The sequence below is a fragment of the Hordeum vulgare genome, chromosome 4H (assembly GCF_904849725.1).
Source record: "Hordeum vulgare subsp. vulgare chromosome 4H, MorexV3_pseudomolecules_assembly, whole genome shotgun sequence".
Lineage (NCBI taxonomy): Eukaryota > Viridiplantae > Streptophyta > Magnoliopsida > Poales > Poaceae > Hordeum > Hordeum vulgare.
The window spans coordinates 333,572,784-333,594,240 of record NC_058521.1 but is presented as its reverse complement, the minus strand read 5'-3'; the positions used below and the strand labels follow the sequence as shown (position 1 = coordinate 333,594,240).

Here is a 21,457-nt window from a genome sequence, read left to right as displayed (position 1 = left end):
GAGGCCGAGGCAAAAGCAACACCAAGTAGGTCGAATCGTGTCAGCACATCCAGCCGAGGGGGAGCGGTACTTTCTACGAGTGCTCCTCAACCACGTACCAGGCAAGACATCCTTCGAGGACCTTAGGACCATGGACGGCGTGCTATGTGATACCTTCCGTGAGGCTGCCGAGAGATTGGGCCTCATCGAGGCCGACAACACGCTTGACAAGTCTCTTACAGAGTCAACACAATTCGCGATGCCAGCCTCGCTCAGGAGGCTCTTTGCAACAATCTTGGTATTCTGCGAGCCAGGTGACGTGCGTGGTCTATGGGATAGGCACCTAGAGGCGATGTCTGATGACTACCGCCGATCACACACCTGCTCAAAGGCAGTGGAGCAGATGGTGTTGCTAGACATCAGGGGCATGCTAGAATCAATGGGCAAAGACATAGCGTTGTTCCCTCTTCCGGACATCGACGAGACCTATGACACTACTGGAGGCGAGGCCAGAGAAGTCACAGAGGAGTCCACCATCGAGGTTGACGCACATGACGCTGCTTTAGCGTCTTCGCTAAACCATGAGCAAAGGCTTGCATACGACGAGATCCTGGCAGCAGTAGATGTTGGTGATGGGGGTGTATTCTTTGTCGATGGCCCGGGAGGCACCGGGAATACCTTCCTATACAGGGCACTGCTCGCAAAGGTTCAGGGGGAGGGCAAGATAGCGGTGGCTACGGCGACGTCGGGCGTCGCGGCTTCCATCATGCCTGGAGGCAGGACATCCCACTCGAGGTTCAAGATCCCACTCAACATTGAAGATGGGCGTCGTGCAGCTTCACCAAGCAAAGTGGGACGGCCAAGCTCCTGCGCATGGCTTCCCTCATCCTATGGGACGAGGCCAGCATGACGAAGCGGCAAGCTGTTGAGGCACTAGATAATAGCATCCGGACATTATGGGACGACGGCACCAACCGTTCTGGGGGAAAACTGTCGTGTTCGGTGGGGACTTCAGGCAGGTGCTTCCAGTCGTCAGGAAAGGCTCACGGGGTCAGATAATCGATGCGACCCTGCGAAGTTCGTACCTTTGGAAGGGTATGCGCCAGCTAAGGATCGTCACGAACATGAGGGCGCATAATGACCCGTGGTTCACATATTACTTGCTAAGGGTAGGCAATGGCACCGAAGAAACAGACGAGGAAGGCAACATCAGGCTCCCTCAAGACATTTGTGTGCCGCCAACTGGAGATGGCGTTGACCTAGAGAAGCTAATCGACCATGTATTTCCTTCTCTAGACCACAACATGCCTGATCCTAATTACATGACATCTCGAGCGATCCTCTCCACCAAGAACGACAACGTTGATAAGATAAACACACGCATGATAGAGCGCTCCCAGGGTGAAGAGAAGATCTACCATAGTTTTGATAGTGCAGAGGATGACCCACACGGCTACTATGCCCCCGAGTTCCTCAACAACCTGACTCCCAACGGGCTGCCTCCGCATGCCCTCAAACTAAAGATAAATTGCCCCATTATACTATTGAGAAACATAGATCCAGCTAATGGGTTATGTAACGGCACAAGGCTTGTGGTCCGGGGTTTCCAGAGGAATGCCATCGACGCAGAAATCGTGCTAGGACAACATGCTGGTAGGAGGGTGTTCCTTCCTCGGATACCTCTCTGTCCATCCGATGATGATATCTTCCGTTTCAAGTTCAAGAGGAAGTAGTTCCCTATTAGGCTCAGCTTTGCCATGACGATCAACAAGGCGCAAGGACATACCATACCGATTTTCGGGGTGTACCTACCAGATCCGATTTTCTCTCACGGTCAGCTCTACGTTGCATTGTCTAGAGCCACCGCGAAGAGGAACATTAAGATTCTCGCCATCAAGGACGACGACAAGGGTAAAGGCAAGGGCAAGGAACAAAGCAAGAATTCCAAGAAGCGAAAAAGATTTGAGCCCTTATTAACGACCATGAAGAACATAGTATAAAAGGAAGTCCTTAGCACATAAAGTAGTCGGATCAAATTAAGTACAACTGAAGGTAAAGTATGTTCAATTCTGCATTACATTCACTATTGTAGATCTTAATGCACACTGACCTGAGTTTTTTTGTTGTGTAGTACTCGAAGGTGCATTGTCAGTCTTCAAAAAGCATGAATATTCCTTTCGCGACATCTGCCCATCCTATACTCCTTTTGCGACATCTGCCACCATCCTATACTTGGTCAAAGCTGCACCTGTTTGAGCTGGAAATAACAAGAGACAGCGTGAAGGTTCGACCAAATGCAGGAGAAAGATGCATGGACAGTGACTTGATAAAGAAGAACAAAAATACTAACTATTGTCTTGTTGCCAAAATTTAGGTTGTATTAATATTAAGAATATACTAGCAAAAGGGCCCGTGCGTTGCAACGGGAAAAAGAATAACATTTTAAATTTGGAGTTACGATTTAGAAGATATGAGTATTTAGAAAAAACATTTAATATGTACTGCGGGTTTAATGTCAGAAACATCAAGGGGTTTTCCATAAAATAGCATGATGGACTAAGAACACCTATTTCCATAAAACATCAAGGTATAGATATAGATTGTGTGCCTTACCACAACTTGAACTGAAAAGTATAATGCAGTGTATTCTTAGTCTAATTCTTACCACCTTAACAGTACCACTTTCAGGTGTAACTTACAAATGTATATAAGCTTTATTTATTTTTTTCTTTTCGTGCACGTGTTAACATTTGTTTTGTGTTTAATCCTTTGCAGTACACAGTGTTTGATCAGCTTAAGCAAAAGCTAATCCTGAGGCAGACGCGTAAAAATGCAGAATCAGCAAGTGATTCTTCCCCGGTTGCTCTTTCTGCATTCTCGGCATTCCTCCTTGGTGCCATCTCAAAAAGTGTTGCTACTATCTTGACTTACCCATTAATCAGGTATCGATACTTCACTTGTTATATAGACTTCTCTACTTGCTTTTTGCTTGTCAATGTGGCCTATAAATTCAACCGCCACTGCATTTATCTGACATCAATTTTTCAAACAGGTGCAAGGTCATGATTCAGGCTGCAGACCCCGATGATGACGATGAGGACGAATCTGAAAGGACAGGGCCAGGCAATTCAAGGCACACCAAAACAATGTTGGGTGCTATGCATGCAATGTGGAACAAGGAAGGCATCCCAGGCTTCTTCAAAGGATTACATGCTCAGATACTAAAGACGGTTCTGAGCTCTGCATTACTGCTGATGATAAAACAGAAGATTTCAAAGTTCACCTGGATCTCGCTGCTAGCCCTGCGGCGATATGTCTTTGTTTCTCGGAAGAGAATCAAGAGTGCATAATTGTATCATATGCCAGACCTTGAGAAAACCAGTCGAATCGTCCACCGGTATTTCAAGATCTTATACTACCAAATAACAGAAGTACAGAAGCATGCAGAAGAACACAATCGTCCTGAGAGCGCCATGGAATGTTCTGAATAAATTCATTTGTTTTTTCTTGTAGCTCTGAGTATCTGATATGTACTTGGAATGGAAATACAGTGAATCATGGGGGTCTGTTTTGTGTTGATGGCCTTAATGTCCGATTAACAAAGCACGGTGAAAGCTGAGCAGAGCAACAGAATCCCACTGAAATGATGTCCTAGAAAGGGAATCACAGGGACAAGGACAAAAGGATAAAGCAAATGTACAAATACAGGCACCTAAATCACTGTGCTAGAACCAGTAATAATTTAACAAAGGGCAGGAAGGGTCACAGCACATCTAGATCAATGACACTTATTTTGGGACAGAGGGAGTATATCATAAGATATTATACTGCACATACCAAGTGAAGTAAAACTGCCACAGGTGAATGTAAAGGAAGGGATCTCCACTGATAGTAGTCTTCCCAGCTTGCCAGGGGTGCGGGCACAGGATTTTCAGGCTCTATGGTTCACAAAAAATGTGATATTTTTAATTACAATGGAATAAACATATTTCCAGCAACCTGACCAAATCCAGAGATGCACCTGTACATGGGAAAAGTGAGCTTTCCATGTTCCATTCATCTGTTATGGTGTACATTATGCAGAACAAACAAAGTCAAATTACCTGACACTAACAATGGAATAAAGAAATAACAATTTTAAGCCATGTAAATAGTTTGTTTAATAAATAATTAGCCATTGAGACATTTATGCCAACATGCAAATGGCAAAGACCGATTCCTAATGACCAGAAAAAGGAGAGCACATACACAAGAAGAAAGACTCGAGATTATACAAGTTAGATCCATTGGATGAAAAAAGTGATAGATCATAGACTTGACTACATAAAAAGTTGAGATACAAAAAAATTCATCGTTATACAAAAAGGTTACCCGGACCCTCATACGCCATTACAAAATCAATGCACCCTTCTTGAACTCTTTTGATGCCCTATATAAAGTTAGGCGAAAAATATGAAGATGAACACAAGACTCTATAAACAATTTCCAAATAAAGTACCAGAAAAATCACTCCATCAGTTATAGAATATCAAACTGGATGGTCAAGAGTGCTTCCTAGAGTTCATTATTATGTTTAATTGACAAGATCAAATCCAGGGATGCTCTTTTGCCGCTGGGGCACTGAGTATTTCTTAGTGTGTTCGTTTTGCTCTTTCTTTCAGTTGTTTAGCTGGCCTTGACTAAGGCATGTACAGTTTTCTAATCGTTAATACAACGAGAATAATGCTCATTGAGTTTTCTTGAAAAGAACAGTAGGTCATTATGTTGTTTTCTTTTACAAACCTTATATCCTTGACACAAGCAATATCTAGGCCACACAGGTATTCTGATTTCCAGAGTCCTTTCAGGTGAACTTTGATTGACTCCAAAAACAAACACCTCATACTTTGGTTTGTATTATTCTAAAATTAACAAAATGTGTGTGAGAAAACAAGACATTACTAAGCAATGAAGAAACAGTAATAATTACCGTTTTTTGGGAGTTCCGCAAGGATGCCCATGGCGCGGTCGGCGTGGCGCCACGAGAAGCAGTGGTGGATGGCGTCGACCTGCGCGCGGACGGCGGACCTCGCAGGAGACCACCTTCTGGGAGTAGCGGCAGGAGATCTCGGGGCCGACGGAGCCCTCATTGTCCTCGTTGTCGCCATGGGCATCGACGCTTCCGAGCGGAGAAGATACGACGGCGACGGCGGCCAAGACATCATGCCCTTCTGTGCCTTGCGCTACGAGCGCTGCGGCTTCTGCTGCTCCGCCTTCATTAGAGCTGGTCGACGACGAGGGGGGAGGGGTGGACTTGTCGGATGCGGAGAAGGGGGGAGTGTAGAAGCAAAGAGTGGATTCGTGCGTGCAGAGGAGGGGCCGGACGGCGCCGTCGATGGGAGTGGAGGCGCCGTCGATGGAAGGGGAGGCACCATGGATGGGAGTAGCTGTGAGTGGATAAGGTGAGGCCTTGACAGGAATGACTATGAGTGAAGAAAGTAAGGCCCCGTTTGGTTCGTCGGTTTGATGCCCAATACACCGGTGTAATATACCCCTGTAAAATAAAAACGGATGGATCTAACGTCAGGGCTTGGTATGTCGTTTTTGAAGTGTAATTTATACATCGGTTTTCTTATTTACACCCGTAACAGGACTGTATCCGCTACAGACCACTGACCATCGTTTTCCCCACCTCCCTCTCGCTCGAGACCAAGCGACGCATCGGCGTCGGCGGCGCCGCGGATCTGGTCAACGGAGGCGAGCTCCGCGAAGACGACGAGCGGCTGGCCGGCATCGGGCGGCACGTCGGCGCTGGCGAGCTCGTTGGTGCCGCGGACCTGGTCAGCACAGGCGAGCCTGACGAAGACGATGAGCGACTGGCCGGCATCGAGCGGTGCGTCTGCATGGGCGAGCCCGGCGAAGACGACGAGCCGCTTGCTGGCATCGAGCAGCGCGTCAGCGTCGGCGAGCCCGTTGGCGCAGCGGATCGCTGGCCGGCATCGAGCGACGCGTCGGCGTCGGCGAGCCCGTTGGCATCGACGATCTGGTCAGCGAAGGGAGGAGGATTTGGTGGCCGAGGATGCTGGTAGCTCCATCTGCCTCTTCGTGCTCCATCTGCCTCTCTGTGCTCCTTCGGCACCGCCGATCTGGTGAGCGGAGGGAGGAGGATTTGGTAGGTGAGGATGCTGGTAGCTCGTTGTCTTCGTGCTCCATCTGCCTCTTGCTGCTCCTTTCACTGGATTTCAGGTAACTGCCCACACACGGGATTTTACAAGCGGAAAATATTACCGATTGTATATTACTGAACACTGGTATTATACAGTTGTAATAATTTACGTTTGTAAGATTTCACCGACAATCCAAACGCGGCCTAAGGAGTGGTTGTACGGTGAGGATAAGTTTTTTTTAGTGTGTAGGTGGGAAAAAGATGGTTTGTCTCGATTTTGTTTATAAGTTTAAAATGTCATTTATATGTTTATATATTTATATGTTTCATTTTTGTGCATAAGTTCTTCAACTAATGGATTCCGATGATGTTTTGAAAATGTCAGACTCACATAGGAATTGATGTAACGATATCATCAAGTTGTACTCAACCACCAGATGAGATGCATACAAATAATTGTTCTTCTTTATATGTTGTTGTACATGATAATACAAAAGGTATATTTTTAGACTTCCTTTGTTCCAAAATGTAATATTTATAGATTTTTTTAAGTTAAACTTTGCAAATTTTGACCAAGTTTATTGAAGAAACTATTTACATATATAATCCCAAAATATCAAATATGAAAAGACATCTTATAATTTATCTAATGGTATATGTTTGGTATTCTAAATATAAATGTTTTTCTTCACAAACTCGGTCAAAGTTTGTGGAGTATATGCAAAAAACTACCACATTACACGCGTTGATCACGGAAAACTATCAGTTTTTAATCTTTCAAAAAACTACCACAAAAGTGGTACCTTGTTTCAAAAAACACAAATAACGATGTAATTTAGAATTAATGTGGTTTATAGTAGGTTGGAACCGCTCCTAAACAAACCATTTGTTGATCATTTGTTTGACCGTAAACTTACATGTCGGTCCCACATGTAATTGTGCTCTGTCTCTTTCTCCCTTATTTTTTCCTTCCTTTTCTTCCCTGACCACTGTCCGGGCATGGCGCCACCCGCCATGGCTGCGGCGGCCCTCCAACATCAACTTTGAAACGGCCCGGACACCCTCCAACAACAACTTTGAAACGGCCCGGACGCCCTCCAGTAGCAGTCGGTGCGAGCAGCTCAAGCATGGGAGGGAGTAGCGATGAGGGGCGGCATGCAGTAGCAGCGGCGAGTGGCGACCAATTGCCGCGGTATGCATCAACTAATGCAACGGCGAGTGACTTAGCTCCGATGGGTGTGTGAGCTAGCTAGCTTCGTCCGGCCGTGATCGCGTGAGCTGGTTCGCTCCGGCTAGCCATGGTACACACGTGAGCTAGCTAGCTCCGACAGCTATGCCACGTGCAACAGCCGAAAAGAGTACGGGCCTGTGGACCGCCGTGCCTACAAACAGGCATTCAATAAAAAACACTCGTCTAAAATATCCAGAGTCCATGCTATTATTTTATCAAGTAATCTTTTCACATCATATTTCATATGCCGTGGCAACGCACGGGCATTTAACTAGTACTAATTTAATGCACCATACGAGTCTCCATGTTAATCCACATCATTAGAAATATCTTAACCGTTGATCTATGTGATTAAAATATCTCCACTCCAGGATTCACGTTACTTTGGACTTGAAAAAAGAGACAACCAGCACGTAACAAACTTATATTTGTAGTATATATATCCTATAAAAAACTTATATCGATAGTTATTAGAAGGGCCACGCTACGCGTCAGCCGGACGATAACGTAAAAATATCCGTCGCCTCAGTGGCCGATGGATGGATGCGGGGTTGACCATCCGATCTATCCATCCACTAGCATCATCTTCTTTCGCACTGTGTTATAGAACAAACCCTGCAACGGGTTGCTTGTTGCAAAAAGTCCAAACCGCTATTTGCATTTCTGAAACATGGTTCGTGTTACAAAAATATTTTACAACTGAGGACTTGTTGCATAATTTGTTTAGGTTGTCTTCACTTTTATGCAACATAGCTCATGTTACGGGAGAAACTTCTGCAACATTGGTGTTGTTGCAAAAAAAATTGTCCTCACCTTTTTGCAACATAGTTTATGTTACGGAAGAAACTTCTGCAACACTCATGTTGTTGCAGAAAATTTGAGGGGAGTCATGAGAAGCCAGGGGCATATGTCACGCAGGAGACGTGTCGTATGAGCGAACAAATGTGATGTTACGAATTTGTTTTTATCATCATCTTTTTACAACATAACTATTGTTGCAGAAATTTTCTTGCAACAAGAAGGATGTTGCAGCTTTTTTTTTCCCGCAACCAAGTTAATGTTGCAGTTTTTTTTTCACGAATAGAGTTTTGAAACATAACTAAAGTTGCAGAAATTTTCTTGCAACAAGGAGGATGTTACAAGAAAATAACAATTGTCATTCATCGAGAGCTCCGTCGAACGGTGCTGAGGAAGGAGAGGCTTCGCCCGTCCCCGTCGCCGACGAGGTTTGCTTCCTGAAACAGGTGACCAGTTGCAGGAATAAGAGTAGGTACAGAACGCATTAGTGGCCAGGGCTCCAAAGAGATAAGGACTAAAAGAGAAATGCGGTGTGTGTGGTCCTAATCAAGACGCGTGGCGAGCATACTATACAGTGGAAGTACGAAGAAAGATCGGTCGGTTGAACACCAGCTTTTCCCTTATTAGAAGCACCTTTCCGAGCCTGACATCTAAACAACTATTAACAACTTGATTATTAGCTAGACGAATAGCCGAGATGAATCCTTTAACTGTAATATTCCTGGAGGTCCATAACAGTGTTAAATATCAATCTCTCTTTGATATTTCTCCCCAAGGTCCATAACGATGTGCTAGCTTGCTTCATCACCAATTACAGGCCAATGCCCCCAAGGCAGTACGATGATGGTCCTGGAACGGTTTCAAATATCAATCTCTCTTCGGTATCTCCCTTATACGTGTGTCAATCTGGCGTCGCCGCCGTCACCATTATAGGTTGTCTTCGACATGTGGATCTTGCAGGACAAGCTTCATGCAGAATCTCTTCAGGGAGGAATCAATCCACTTTGCTACATCACCGTCCAGAAGCCAATGTCGCAGGTCAATACTATCGTAGTCCCATTGCCATCAATCATGTGTTCTCCTTGGCGTGTGGTAGCAGCCTCTCAATCTGGGTTACATGTACGTGGGAAGCGATGCTTCTCTTTTAGCCGGACTCGATTAACCTGCTGCTTGGGAAGTCTGCATGGCTGCCAGCAATCCTCTCTTTCTCTCTCTCTCTCTCTTGACAAATTTCGTCTCCCCCCTTCTCTTTCTACTATATTGTCCCTAAACACAATGATCTTCAGTTTTGTCAGGTGGACATTGCACAGATACTTACTGCAGGAGCAAAGTCCTACTTATTGGGACATACAAGAGGATTGCAAGCACACCTAACCGCCGGACAAAAGCAGTACTTCGTTAATTGCTATTGCTCGGTTTGCTGCTGTATTGTTAACGAAACAATAATAAGAGGACACCGTTTTGTCCAGCTATGACATCGTTCATGTATGGTGATGTGGTTGGCACTCAGCCACTCACCACAGGTACTCGCTCCTCATAGATGTACTATGCAACATGTTACGTAGTAGTAATACATGCGTGCGTGATAGCTATATGGAATTCTATACCGATGCGATGTGCAAATGTACCCTTATTTAAAAAAATCTACGGAAGTAATTTAACAGATTAAACAACCACATATGCATATACTTCATGATTACAAGCCTAAACATTATTTCACGAATTAGAAACGAAGAAATGAACATTTACAGAACACACTAGGCATGATCTGAATGAAAAAACCAAGTAATCACATTTTGTTAAAGCGAGTAGTTTTTCCTTATAATTTATATTGCATAGAATAATCTAGGATGATGAGAGATTGTCCGTTCTTCCAGTTTAATTGGGTATAAGTGAAATAAGATTGTGCGGTTATTAATGCAGGGAGAAACACATGATGGCATTTTTTTATGAAAAATATTTTTTTCTATATTAACTTTTCATACTAGTTTTCTCCATTAGCTTTCATAGAAAATTGTAACACCAGGTAGAGAGCAATTTTCTTGCTACTCGGCTTAGCCAAAACATAAAAAAAGGAAATCCCTTTGTTAAATATGGAAAATATAGATTTTTGGAACATGCGAATGTCCATGTGTATGTAATATTCAACTAGACCCCCCTAATAAAACATTCAACTAAAACAATACTTTATTTGTGGGTTACGGAACAAAACTACTTATTGTGGATGTGAAATACTATCAAACAGTAGATAAAACTGTATATACATTGGTCTTCGAGTGTAACATAGAACTAAACATATTTTATGATATGGTGTAAAGTTTGGGAGTACACATGTAGAACAACATTTATGGGAAACTTGGGGTTTCTACATGATATCATGATACATTAGTGTCATTGTGTTTTAGAAAATTGTTGTGGCAAGCACACAACATTTCACATCATATGTCAAATGTTACGACAAAGATAATATTTTTTGTGTTTGACAAAATATATCCTTTCTAAAGTATGTTAATTAATAATTTTGGGCTTCAGGACACTCATTTAGTAAATATACCGATGAATATATTGGTGGATATTGTCATGTTGTCGTGTACTATATTTATATATTGATGAAGACAACACAACATTACTCTAACAAAATTATGTAAAGCATAGATTTATGTAAAATATACAAATATTATTATTATTTTTCCATGCGATATAGAATATGCATTTTTCAGTGTTTGTAATAATTTAAACCTAAATAAATATCATTACTCCCTCCGTTCCTTTTTATAAGACGTTTTAGACAGCTGATTTTGAACTGTTTTGGGAGTTGTCTAAGCTATTTAAAAGGTCTTATAAATGTGACCGGAGGGAGTATTTCAAAATCCATTTCTTAGAAATATTACATGCAGTAAATATTAATAAAACTAAAACTCATAAACATCTATCTAAATAGTAGGCTAGCCCGTGCACGCACACGGGTTGATGAATAATTTGCCTAATTATCAAGTGAATAATAGATTTGCATGAAAAAAACCTAGACCTCATGCATTTAATAACTCATGAACCGTGCATCGGATCGAAATGATTTAAATATATAAAATAATTAGAATTTTGTGTAGATTCACAATATCCAACTTTCATGCATGTTTAAAATGCTTAAACCTATTGTTTGCATTAATTTGCATAAATGCCATGTTAAAATGATTTATTTCATAACTAAATAATAGTAGATCCGATTAAAATGATTCGCGTATGTAACTTGATGAGGAAAATGTGTATAATAACATGGTGCACTTTATTTTAATGTTTAATAAATATAAAATACATTTAGGACAGATTTGGACCAATTTCGAAAAATACATGTGGGACTTTCTGGAGTTGTTATTTGTTGTTCCTGCCACATTTCAATTTCCCTAAATATGCAGTTTATTAATGCTTCACCTCTTGCCATGTTTAACAACATTAAACTTTTCATGTAATTAAACGAGTGAATTAAAAGGTTCAAACGTGGAGTTTCATTAATAGCATCATCCATGTTTGTGCAAAATGTCAAGAATATGTTGTGTGCTTACCGTCTCATTTGTTTGTTTCTCGTTTGCTTCTTCTCAATAGAGTTCCAAAACCAATTCAGAGTGTGTGGATTCATTCGACTATGTCCCGTTTGTCTACTTCATGGCTTCATTCTTCTTACATGCGGGATCTCGCACAAGATGATCATTTCCCTTGATACCACTACTATCATTTTTATTCTAGTTATCTCATTTCTATCACTATGTCTCGCTTCCTACCACTTGTTTGTCAAGCCTACCAAATGCCATGATAAGCCTCTAACCCTCCATATCTTAGCAAACCATTTTTGGCTAAGTTAATGCTTGCTCAGCTATTCTTATAGCTTTGGTAGTTGCAGGTGCAGGTTGTTCCATATGATAACGGATATCTTGGTATATCACAATATTATTGCTATTTAATTTAATCCACATATATACTTGGTAAAAGGTGGAAGGCTTGGCCTTTTGCTCGGTGTTTTGTTCCACATTTTCCACCCTAGTTACTTGTGTACCGGTGTTATGTTCCATATTAAGCACTCCTAACATGCTTGGGGTTGTTATGGGGAACCCCTTGATTATTCGTTTTTGGATAAAACTCTTCCGACAAGGCCCATCATTGGTACTACATTTTCCTAAAAACTACTAAAATGGCATATGGGCCCACCGGCACCCACGGATAATTAATGAACAAACCAGACCACTACTCCTCATGGGTGTTGGTCCAACCTGAGCGATGTCCGGAGCCCGTGGTCACCCGGGGTCTCAGCCAACCCAACGTCTTGCCTATCTGGTCATGCCTTGAGAATGAGATACGAGGCTCGTAAAGAGATTTTCTGCATGCCGGGAGGCCTTTCTGGATTTGTTTTACCTTTGTCGAATGTCTTGTCCACGGAGAATCTGAGGATACCTTGGGCTATCTTTAGGTTCAGGTTTTTCACCGCATATTGTGGCTAGTTTATAATGGACGACTTGGAGCACACCTGCAAGGTTCAATCTTTCTGAGAGTAATGCCCACGGTTATGTGGCAAATTGGACATTGTTTAACATCCGGTTATAACAACTATTAAGTAAACTCAAATTAAATACACCAACTGTGTGTGTAACCGTGACCATCTTTTCTAGTGAGGTTTGAACCAAGAAGGGAACATCGTGGGGTTATGTTTGACTCATAAGTGGGTGCTAAGGCTTACTTCTTGATAATTATTAGTTCACGTCCGTTCATGTGTGATAACGAGTTGATGGATATACTTCTCGCCCCTTGTTGGTTACCCCAAGTGGAAGGTGGAAATGTAGTCAGCAGCAGATTTCCCTTACACGTGGACTGTAAGGTTCATCGAACTAGGAGGACTCCAAGGAATAACAAGTAGCAGTCCGCTGCCCTGGCGCTACCAGAAGACGTGGACCTGCACTCACAACAAATAACTTTTCTCCCAACGAGTTCAGAGAGGTTGTCAATCTCTCCGGCCTTGTAGTTTGCAAAGGATCAAAACACAAGAGGAATAGTGATAGTGATTGCAACGGAAAAGTAAATAAAAATAGTAAATGGTGGAGGTGTAAACAATGGTGGAAATATGGACCTGAGTCACATGATGTTCAGTAGTGATGTCTCTCTTCGAAAAGACGATAAACAACTATGCTGGGTAAAAAAATTACACCTCGGCAATTGACAGAATTATAAACGCATCGCAATGCTAATCATTCTACTAGAAAGTTAGAGGCTCAAAAATAATGGGCAGTACACCAAGATAAGTAGAACGTTTATCCATCAACATCTACTCTCTAATCATCTACCTTGAGATATCTATCCAGAACATCTCACTGGTATTAAGTTGTGAGCCCCACCCAAAGTGTAAACTCAAAGCAACGGACAACTGCATTAACAAACTTTGTGTAAGGTAAAAAATCCTTGCAACCGTGGTCACATGCACCGTTGTTTTCTCCCTGGTGGCAACAGCACATCCCCTAGTCTCATGTTTCTGTCACTCAAGCTAGACAGGGGGCACGAACCCACAATCATGCATAACACTCCCTCTTGGAATTACAATCTACTACTCGGCCAAAGCAATAAAAGTTAACGGAGAACATGCATGAATTACTCAAGAACATAATATAAAAGGAGAACCAAATATATAACTAATCACAATCTGAACATAATCTCATAATCCATCTGATCCCAGCAAACCAAACATAGCAACAGTAGGAAAATTACATAGATGCCTTGATCATGTAGGGCAGCTCATAAGGGCTAAGCATTGAAGCACAAGATTGGAGAGAAGACATCACATAGCTACTGGTCATGGACTCATAGTCCAAGGAGGTCTACTCACGGCACGTCCGGGAAGCGTCCATGGTGGTGGAGAAGCTCCCGAAGGTCAATCCTACCTCCGGCAGGGTGCCGGGAAGAGGACTTCTGACGCTCCCGATCTCGGAAGCGTTGAGGCGGCGGAACTATGGAGAAATTTGCGATTCTGGATATTATGATAGGGTTTTCGGTCGGAGAGGTAAATATAGGCCGAAGGAGGGCACCAAAGGATGTGGGCCCCACCCAGGTGACTTGGTGGCGCGGCCAGGAGGGGGCCGCGCAGGGAGGCTGCCTGAATAGGCCGTGGCTCCCCTATGGCCCACCTTGTTGCCTCGTGAAGCTTCCATCACACTGATTTTTATATATTTTTCTCGGGATTTTAGGGGCTTTGTAAATTGGGGTAAAAGTCCGTGCAAAAAAGAAATTAGTAGAGAGAAACTGGAACTGGGTGCACTCAGTTAGTAGGTTAGTCCAAATATGTGTAAAAAGGTATAAAAGTGTAGCAAAACATATAACAATGTCACCAAAACATCATGGAACAAACAAAAATTATAGATACGTTTGGGACGTATCAACATCCCCAAGCTTAATTCCTGCTCATCCTCGAGTAGGTAAATGATAACACAAATAATTTCTGTGGTGACATGCTAACACACATATAAGAACTTCAAAGTAAAGCAAGTAAGATATGCAATTCAAGTCAAGACAATAACAAGCAAGAGTCTATATCTAGTATTGAAAATCGCAAAGTAAGAACATAAAGGTGCAAGAGCTCTCGTTGTCCGTGACTCGAATGTCTCCAAATGGTGTTTGCGTGCAATAAGTGGGAGTTGGGTTTAGATCATAAAAATGTTATAGTTTAATCGAGAACTCAATCTACTAAAACTTCACACTTGGTCTCCTTTGGAATCTTATTTTGACTCATCCCCAGACCACTAGTCAGGCACAAGTCAAAATGATCCTCTCCCTTTTGATTTTGAGCACTCATGCAATGGATGAGCGCAAGCAAGATATGTTGGCACTTAGCATGGCAAAGAGAATAATGATGGGGAAGGAAGACAAAAAGGGTGTGAAAGGCTCACATCAATGAGGACAACCATAGGCGAGAGAAAGCCAAATGATAGATATGATGTGAGGAGTAGGGATTGCCATGCAATGGATGCACATATGAGCTAAGGTAAGATCTCCAATGGAACTAGTGGGGGTGCATCCAACTTGCTTGCTCATGAATACTTAGAGCTCATTTGAGGAGGCTCATCATTGGAATATACAAGCCAAGTTCTATAGTGTTGGGGTCCCCACATAGTTATGCATGAATAATAATCTCTATGGAGTACAAATATAACAATGGAGTACGAGTGTGGATCTTTCAAAAGGAATAGTGGTGTTGCTCCCTTCTCTCTTTTTATTTATTTTTTTCTTTTTCTTTTATTTTTTATTTTTTTTGTGGCCTCTTTGGCTCTTTCTATTTATCTCTAATTGTTCTATTTGGGATCTTTTCATTTGTCCTCTTTGGGATCTTTTCCTCATTTAAGGGCAACACTCTATGTTTTACATGAATAAAAATAAGATCATCACACTTTATAGGAAGTACTCAACATAAAGACAAGTGAAAACCATCATGATGTATGCAAATGTATGCCTCTGCCAGTGTAGCAGGATATGCAATGACACTAGCGCGTCATGTAGCAATAATTGGAGCAAGGCCCAACTATCATGCGGCTCTATGATCAAGAAAAAACATGTATGACATGAAGATCAAGTCATGAGATGGTGGATGTTGCATGGCAATGTATCTCAGAAAGGCTATGGAAATACCTTAATAGGTAGGTATGGTGGCTGTTTTGAGGAAAGATATAATGAGGCTTATGTATGACAGAGCGTATCATGTCATGGGTTTGGACGCACCGCCGGAGTTTGCACAAACTCTCAATGTGAGAAAGGGCAATGCACGGTATCGAAGAGGCTAGCAAAATATGGATGGTGGAAGTGCCAACAATCGAATACTCGCATTAGTCTGAAGAACTCATACACTTATTATCGGTAACTCTCTATCTAATTAGGAAATTCATAAAGAGACAAGTACCCCGAGGAGGAGTGTTTGGGGGTTTGGTTATCCTTGCGCATCCTCGACTCATGGTAATGTGAGGGTACTTTATATATTCCAACCCCTCCAGAGGTTAGCGATCAATTTAGTAGCTAGAGTTCTCAACTAATTTTTAGTTTTCGAAAAACACACAGATTTCCAAAAATACGGCATCTATCACTAATAGGCTCAAGCTCTTGGCACGAATAGTCCAAACATTACTCAAATCAATACCTCAAAATTATTACAAGTTACTACTATACTTAAATAGCAACCTCAGTTACCTACTGATGCAAGACACACAACTCAGTGCAACGAGCCAACTCTCTAAACATGATAAGCATGATAACAAAAGAGAGTTCCAAAAGCAACCTAAATAAAAGCTCTTAAAAAGATAAACATGAAAACTAAGAGCTAAGCATGACAATAGCTACGAAAAGATAGAGAACACACAAAAAGGTAAGCATGAAAACCTATGTTGTGTTCTAGAGTGGAATGGAGTGTGTCTCTCTCCCAAACAAGGTAGGCTAGGTTCCAACTTGTTATGAAAAACAAGCAAAACTAAAACAAACTAAAAAGCAAATAGCGGGACGCTCCAAGCATAGAACATAACATATGAAGTGATAAAAATATAGCATGGAGACGCACGAACTGATGATTGTTGATAGAGAAGGGGATGCATGGGGGCATCCCCAAGTTTAGACGCTTGAGTCTCCTTGAATATTTCTTGGGGTGCATGGGTTCATCCCCAATCTTGAGCACTTGACACTCATGTATCTTCTTTCATCATCTCCCATCGCATACTTGAAAACTCCCTTCATGCGAAACTCATCATAAGCTGATTAGAGTGGTTAGTACCCTTAAGAAAATAATTCATTACCTGCTGGAAATAAATATTTTCATGAAAAGATACTTCTTATCATGATTGGCAAAAGGTTTTTGCAAATAAAAAGTAAGCTTAAGGTTTGCAAAACAATGGAAACGCAAAACATGGCAGAATTTGTGAAAAACAGAACATCATGTAGTAAATAATTTATTCGAGGCACTTATGAAACTCAAGTAAAAAATCTCAGAATAGATGCTAGAAAGGCAATTATATATATCATACTGTAAAAAAATTCAGATCAAATGGATGATCTGGTGATTTTTGGCGATTTTTTCCGTCATGCAGACAAAATCTGTTTCTCGGTAGCATGTCACAACTTTTGAACTTTCTTGCAATCGAAGGCTATAACTTGACACAAAGCTTAATAATAAAGATACAATGATGTTGCTATAGTAGTAACAAGCATGAAGAACACTAAAACAGAAAGTAAAAAAAATTGGGCTGCCTCCCAACAAGCGGTTTCTTTTATGCCTTTGAGCTAGGCATAATGCAAGAAGATCAAGTGTTATCAACTCCGAAAGAATAACTTGCCCGAGTAACACACTCATAAGGTAACTTAATCTTCTTTCGAGGGAAGTGTTCCATTCCCTTTTTAAGAGGAAATTTGAATTTAATGATTCCCTCTTTCATGTCAATGATAGCACCAATGGTGCGGAGAAAAGGACATCCCAGAATAATTGGACATGAAGGATCACATTCAATGTCCATAATAATAAAATCAATGGGAAATTAATTTTCGTTGACAACAATAAGCACATCATCAATTCTCCCTAAAGGTTTCTTTATGGAAGAATCAAAATACGAACACCAAAAGAACATGGATCATAAGATTTCCAATCAAGCATATAATACATTCTTTTGGGCATAACGGAAGCACTAGCTCCAACATCACACAAAGCAAAGCAAGAGATATTATTCAATTTTATTTTGACCATAGGATCCCAACCATCTTCTAGTTTTCTAGGAATAGAAGTCTCTAGATTGAGCTTCTCCTCCCTTGCTTTGATAAGAGCATTGGTAATATGCTCGGTGAAGGCAATATTGAGTGTACTAGTGTGGGGGTGTTTAGCCATTCTTTGCAAAAAGGTGATGACTTTGGAAAGACTACAATTGTCAAAATCAAAGTTACTACCATTAATTAAAGTGGTAGTAATGTCATTTAGTCTCATTCTTTTGGTAGTCTGTAACTTCATAGGACCTTCTTTTCCTATATTTGTGGTATTAGCATCAACATTAATAGGTCTATTGGGACTAGGAGTGCGATGGGTGCTAAAATTTTTGAGGTCCTCAACAACTTGTATAGTAGCAATTGTAGTGTGTGTAGGAAGGCTCTTAATTCCCTCTTCCTCTTCTTTTTCCCTAGCCCATCTATCTTTAAGTTTGGCTAGCATTCTTATGTTCTCATTAATTTCTACTTGGATAGCATTCATGGGTGTGGTGTTCCTTTCCTCAAGGGGGGGAGTTCTAATTTTAAGCATCTCTACATCATGAGCTATGTTGTCCACCTTCAAAGAGAGACTATCAATTTTTTCTAGTTTCTCTTCTACACTCTTGTTGAAGGCCTTTTGAGAAGTGATAAAATACTTAAGCATGCTCTCTAATTTAGAAGTGGAGTTTTTGGTGCTAGGATAATTGTTGTTGTTCCCATAGTTGTTGGATGGAAACGGTCGAGGATTGCTACCAAAATTACTCCTATAGGCATTATTATTGAAGTTGTTCCTAGAGATAAAATTAACATCCACTTGCTCTCTTTCTTGAGCAACCAAAGAATTTAAAGGGACATCATGAGGATCAATAGGAGCTTGCTTAGTAAGTAGAGTCATGATCATGTCAACCTTATCATTAAGGGAGGAGATCTCCTCAACAGAGTTTACCTTCGTACCTGTTGGAGCTCTCTCGGTGTGCCATTGAGAATAATTTGTCATCATCTCATCCAATATCTTTGTGGAAGCACCAAGTGTAGTTGACATAAAGGTTCCTCCCGCGGCCAAGTCTAACAGATTCCGCGAGGTAAAGTTCAATCCTGCATAGAAAGTTTGGATAACCATCCAAGTAGTCAAACCGTGTGTAGGGCAATTATTAATAAGAGATTTCATACGTTCCCAACCTTGAGCGACATGTTCATTATCCAATTGCCTAAAATTCATAATGTTACTCCTCAACTGCATAATTTTAGCAGGCGGGTAATACTTTCAATAAAAGCATCTTTGCACTTATCCCAAGAATCTATGCTATTCCTAGGCACAAATTGAAGCCACACTTTAGCTCCTCCTCTCAAGGAGAAAGGAAAAAAGCTTAAGTTTAACAATATCACCGTCTACTTCTTTATATTTTTGCATATCACAGATCTCAACAAAATTGTTCAAGTGCAAGGCAGCATCATCTCCAGCACCGGAGAATTGATCTTTCATAACTAGGTTCAGTAAAGCAGGTTTAATCTCATAGGACGTGGCTCCAGTGGCGGGAGCAGCAATAGGAGTGCAGATAAAGTCATTGTTGTTGTGACTAGTGAAGTCACACAACTTGGTGTTCTCAGTGGAACCCGTAGCAGCGGCAACAAGAAAGAACAAAGCAACTAAATTTTTGTGGTTTTTGGTATAAGACTCTAAACCAAAAACTAGAAAGCAAACTAACAAGGGTAAGAAGCAAAAGTAAAAGATAGTGTGCAACTCCCCTATCTTGAAGACTGGAGTCCCCGGCAACGGCGCCAGACAACTTTGCTTGATGACGAGATGATGTATATACTTCTCGCACCTTGTTGGTTACCCCAAGTGGAAGGTTGAGATCTAGTCAGCAACAAGTTTTCCTTCACACGGGAACTGTAAGGTTTATCGAACCAGGAGGACTCCTAGGATGAACAAGTAGGTGTCTTACACCCTGGCGCTAGTAGAAGACGTGGACCTGCACACACAACAAATAACTTTGCTCCCAATGAGTACAGAGGGGTTGTCAATCTCTTAGGCCTTGTAGTTTGCAAAGGATCAAAACACAAGCGGGAAAGTAATAGTGATTGCAACGGAAAAGTAAATGAAAGCGGTAAATGATGGAGGTGTAAACAATGATGGTGATATGGACCGGAGCCACATGATGTTCAGTAGTGATGTCTCTCTCCCAAAAGACAATAAAAAACTATGCTTGGGTAAACAAATCACAGTTGAGCAGTTGTCAGAATTATGAACGCAACGCAATGCTAATTATGCTACTTGATAGTTAGAGGTTCAATGGTAATGGGTAGTACGCCAAGACAAGTAGACCGTTTATTCAACAACATCTACTTACTTATCGTCCACCTTGAGATATCTATCCAGAACATCTCTCCGGTATTAAGTTGCGAGCCCTACCCAAAGTGTAAACTCAAAGCAACGGACAACTACATTAACGAACTATGCGTAAGGTAAACAATCCTTGCAAACCGTGGTCACAAGCACCGTTGTTTTCTCCCTGGTGGCAAGAGCACATCCCCTAGTCTCAGGTTTCTGTCACTTAAGCTAGACATCGAGGGGCATGAACCCACAATTAGGCATAACACTCCCTCTTGGAGTTACAATCTACTACTCGGTCAAAGTAATAAATAACAATGGAGAACATGCATGAATCACCAAGGAACATAATATAAAAGGATAATCAAATATATAACTCATAACAATCTGAACGTAATCTCATTATTCATCGGATCCCAGCAAACCGAGCATAGCAATAGCAAGAGAAATACATAGATGCCTTGATCATGTAGGGCAGCTCATAATGACTAACCATTGAAGCACAATATTGGAGAGAAGACATCACATAGATACTGGTCATGAACCCATGGTCCAAGGAGGACTACTCACGGCACGTCCGGGAAACGTCCATGGCGGTGGAGAAGCTCCCGGAGGTTAACCCTCCCTCCGGCAGGGTGCCAGGAAGAGTTCTCCTAACGCTCCCGATCTCGGAAGCGCTGCGGCGGCGGAACTGTGGCAGCCCGATGCCGACGTTCCAGAAGATTCCCCCTTCTTTCCGTTTTCGTCGTGTGTCTATTTTGTTTTGTCACATCGCATCATGCGCATCATCAGCATTGCATCGGCATCCCATTGCCGCCAGTTTTCAAAACTTGCATCCGTTATTAGTTGTCGCTTCTCTTCGCGTTCGTCGTTGTTCGTTCCGAGCCTGACCGCACACGCACGCGCCCGCGGCACCGTCGAAACCCTGTTTTAAAAGTGTGCGTTAAACTTTCTCTGATCGAGGTGAAACTCGGCATGCGGTCGTGATTAGTTATAGCTAGGCCGCCTGTCAAAATTCGTCGCGATCGGAGACCGTCTGGTACCCGAACGGTCGCCCGTAGCGGCACCGTATTCGGTCTACCGTCGGACGTTTGTCGGTGTTTTAAAATTCGTGCCGCGTCGCCCGTTCTCCCTCTCGTCTCCGGATATCCCCTCTACACGGCCGCATACCCATTCCCGCGTTCGGAAACGTCCGAATTCGACCGCACGGTTGGAACCGGGTCGAAATTTCGCT

General features: G+C 42.1%; 1 protein-coding gene across 1 annotated transcript; it reads left to right on the top strand.

Annotated features, from left to right (window-relative positions):
• The first annotated feature begins 1,736 nt into the window (after nt 1-1,736).
• On the top strand, nt 1,737-3,346 carry LOC123450501 (peroxisomal adenine nucleotide carrier 1-like). Its single transcript, XM_045127714.1, has 3 exons — nt 1,737-1,973; nt 2,692-2,921; nt 3,032-3,346. The coding sequence occupies exons 1-3, from the start codon at nt 1,737-1,739 to the stop codon at nt 3,327-3,329; spliced, it is 765 nt and encodes a 254-aa protein (XP_044983649.1). The 3' UTR covers nt 3,330-3,346.
• Nucleotides 3,347-21,457: the final 18,111 nt, after the last annotated feature.

Coding starts and splice junctions, on each gene's coding strand:
- LOC123450501 (XM_045127714.1), top strand. CDS start 1,737: ATGACGATCAACAAGGCGCAAGGACATACCATACCGATTTTCGGGGTG. Junction 1,974..2,691: donor TAACGACCATGAAGAACATA/GTATAAAAGGAA, acceptor AATGTATATAAG/CTTTATTTATTTTTTTCTTT. Junction 2,922..3,031: donor TTGACTTACCCATTAATCAG/GTATCGATACTT, acceptor TTTTTCAAACAG/GTGCAAGGTCATGATTCAGG.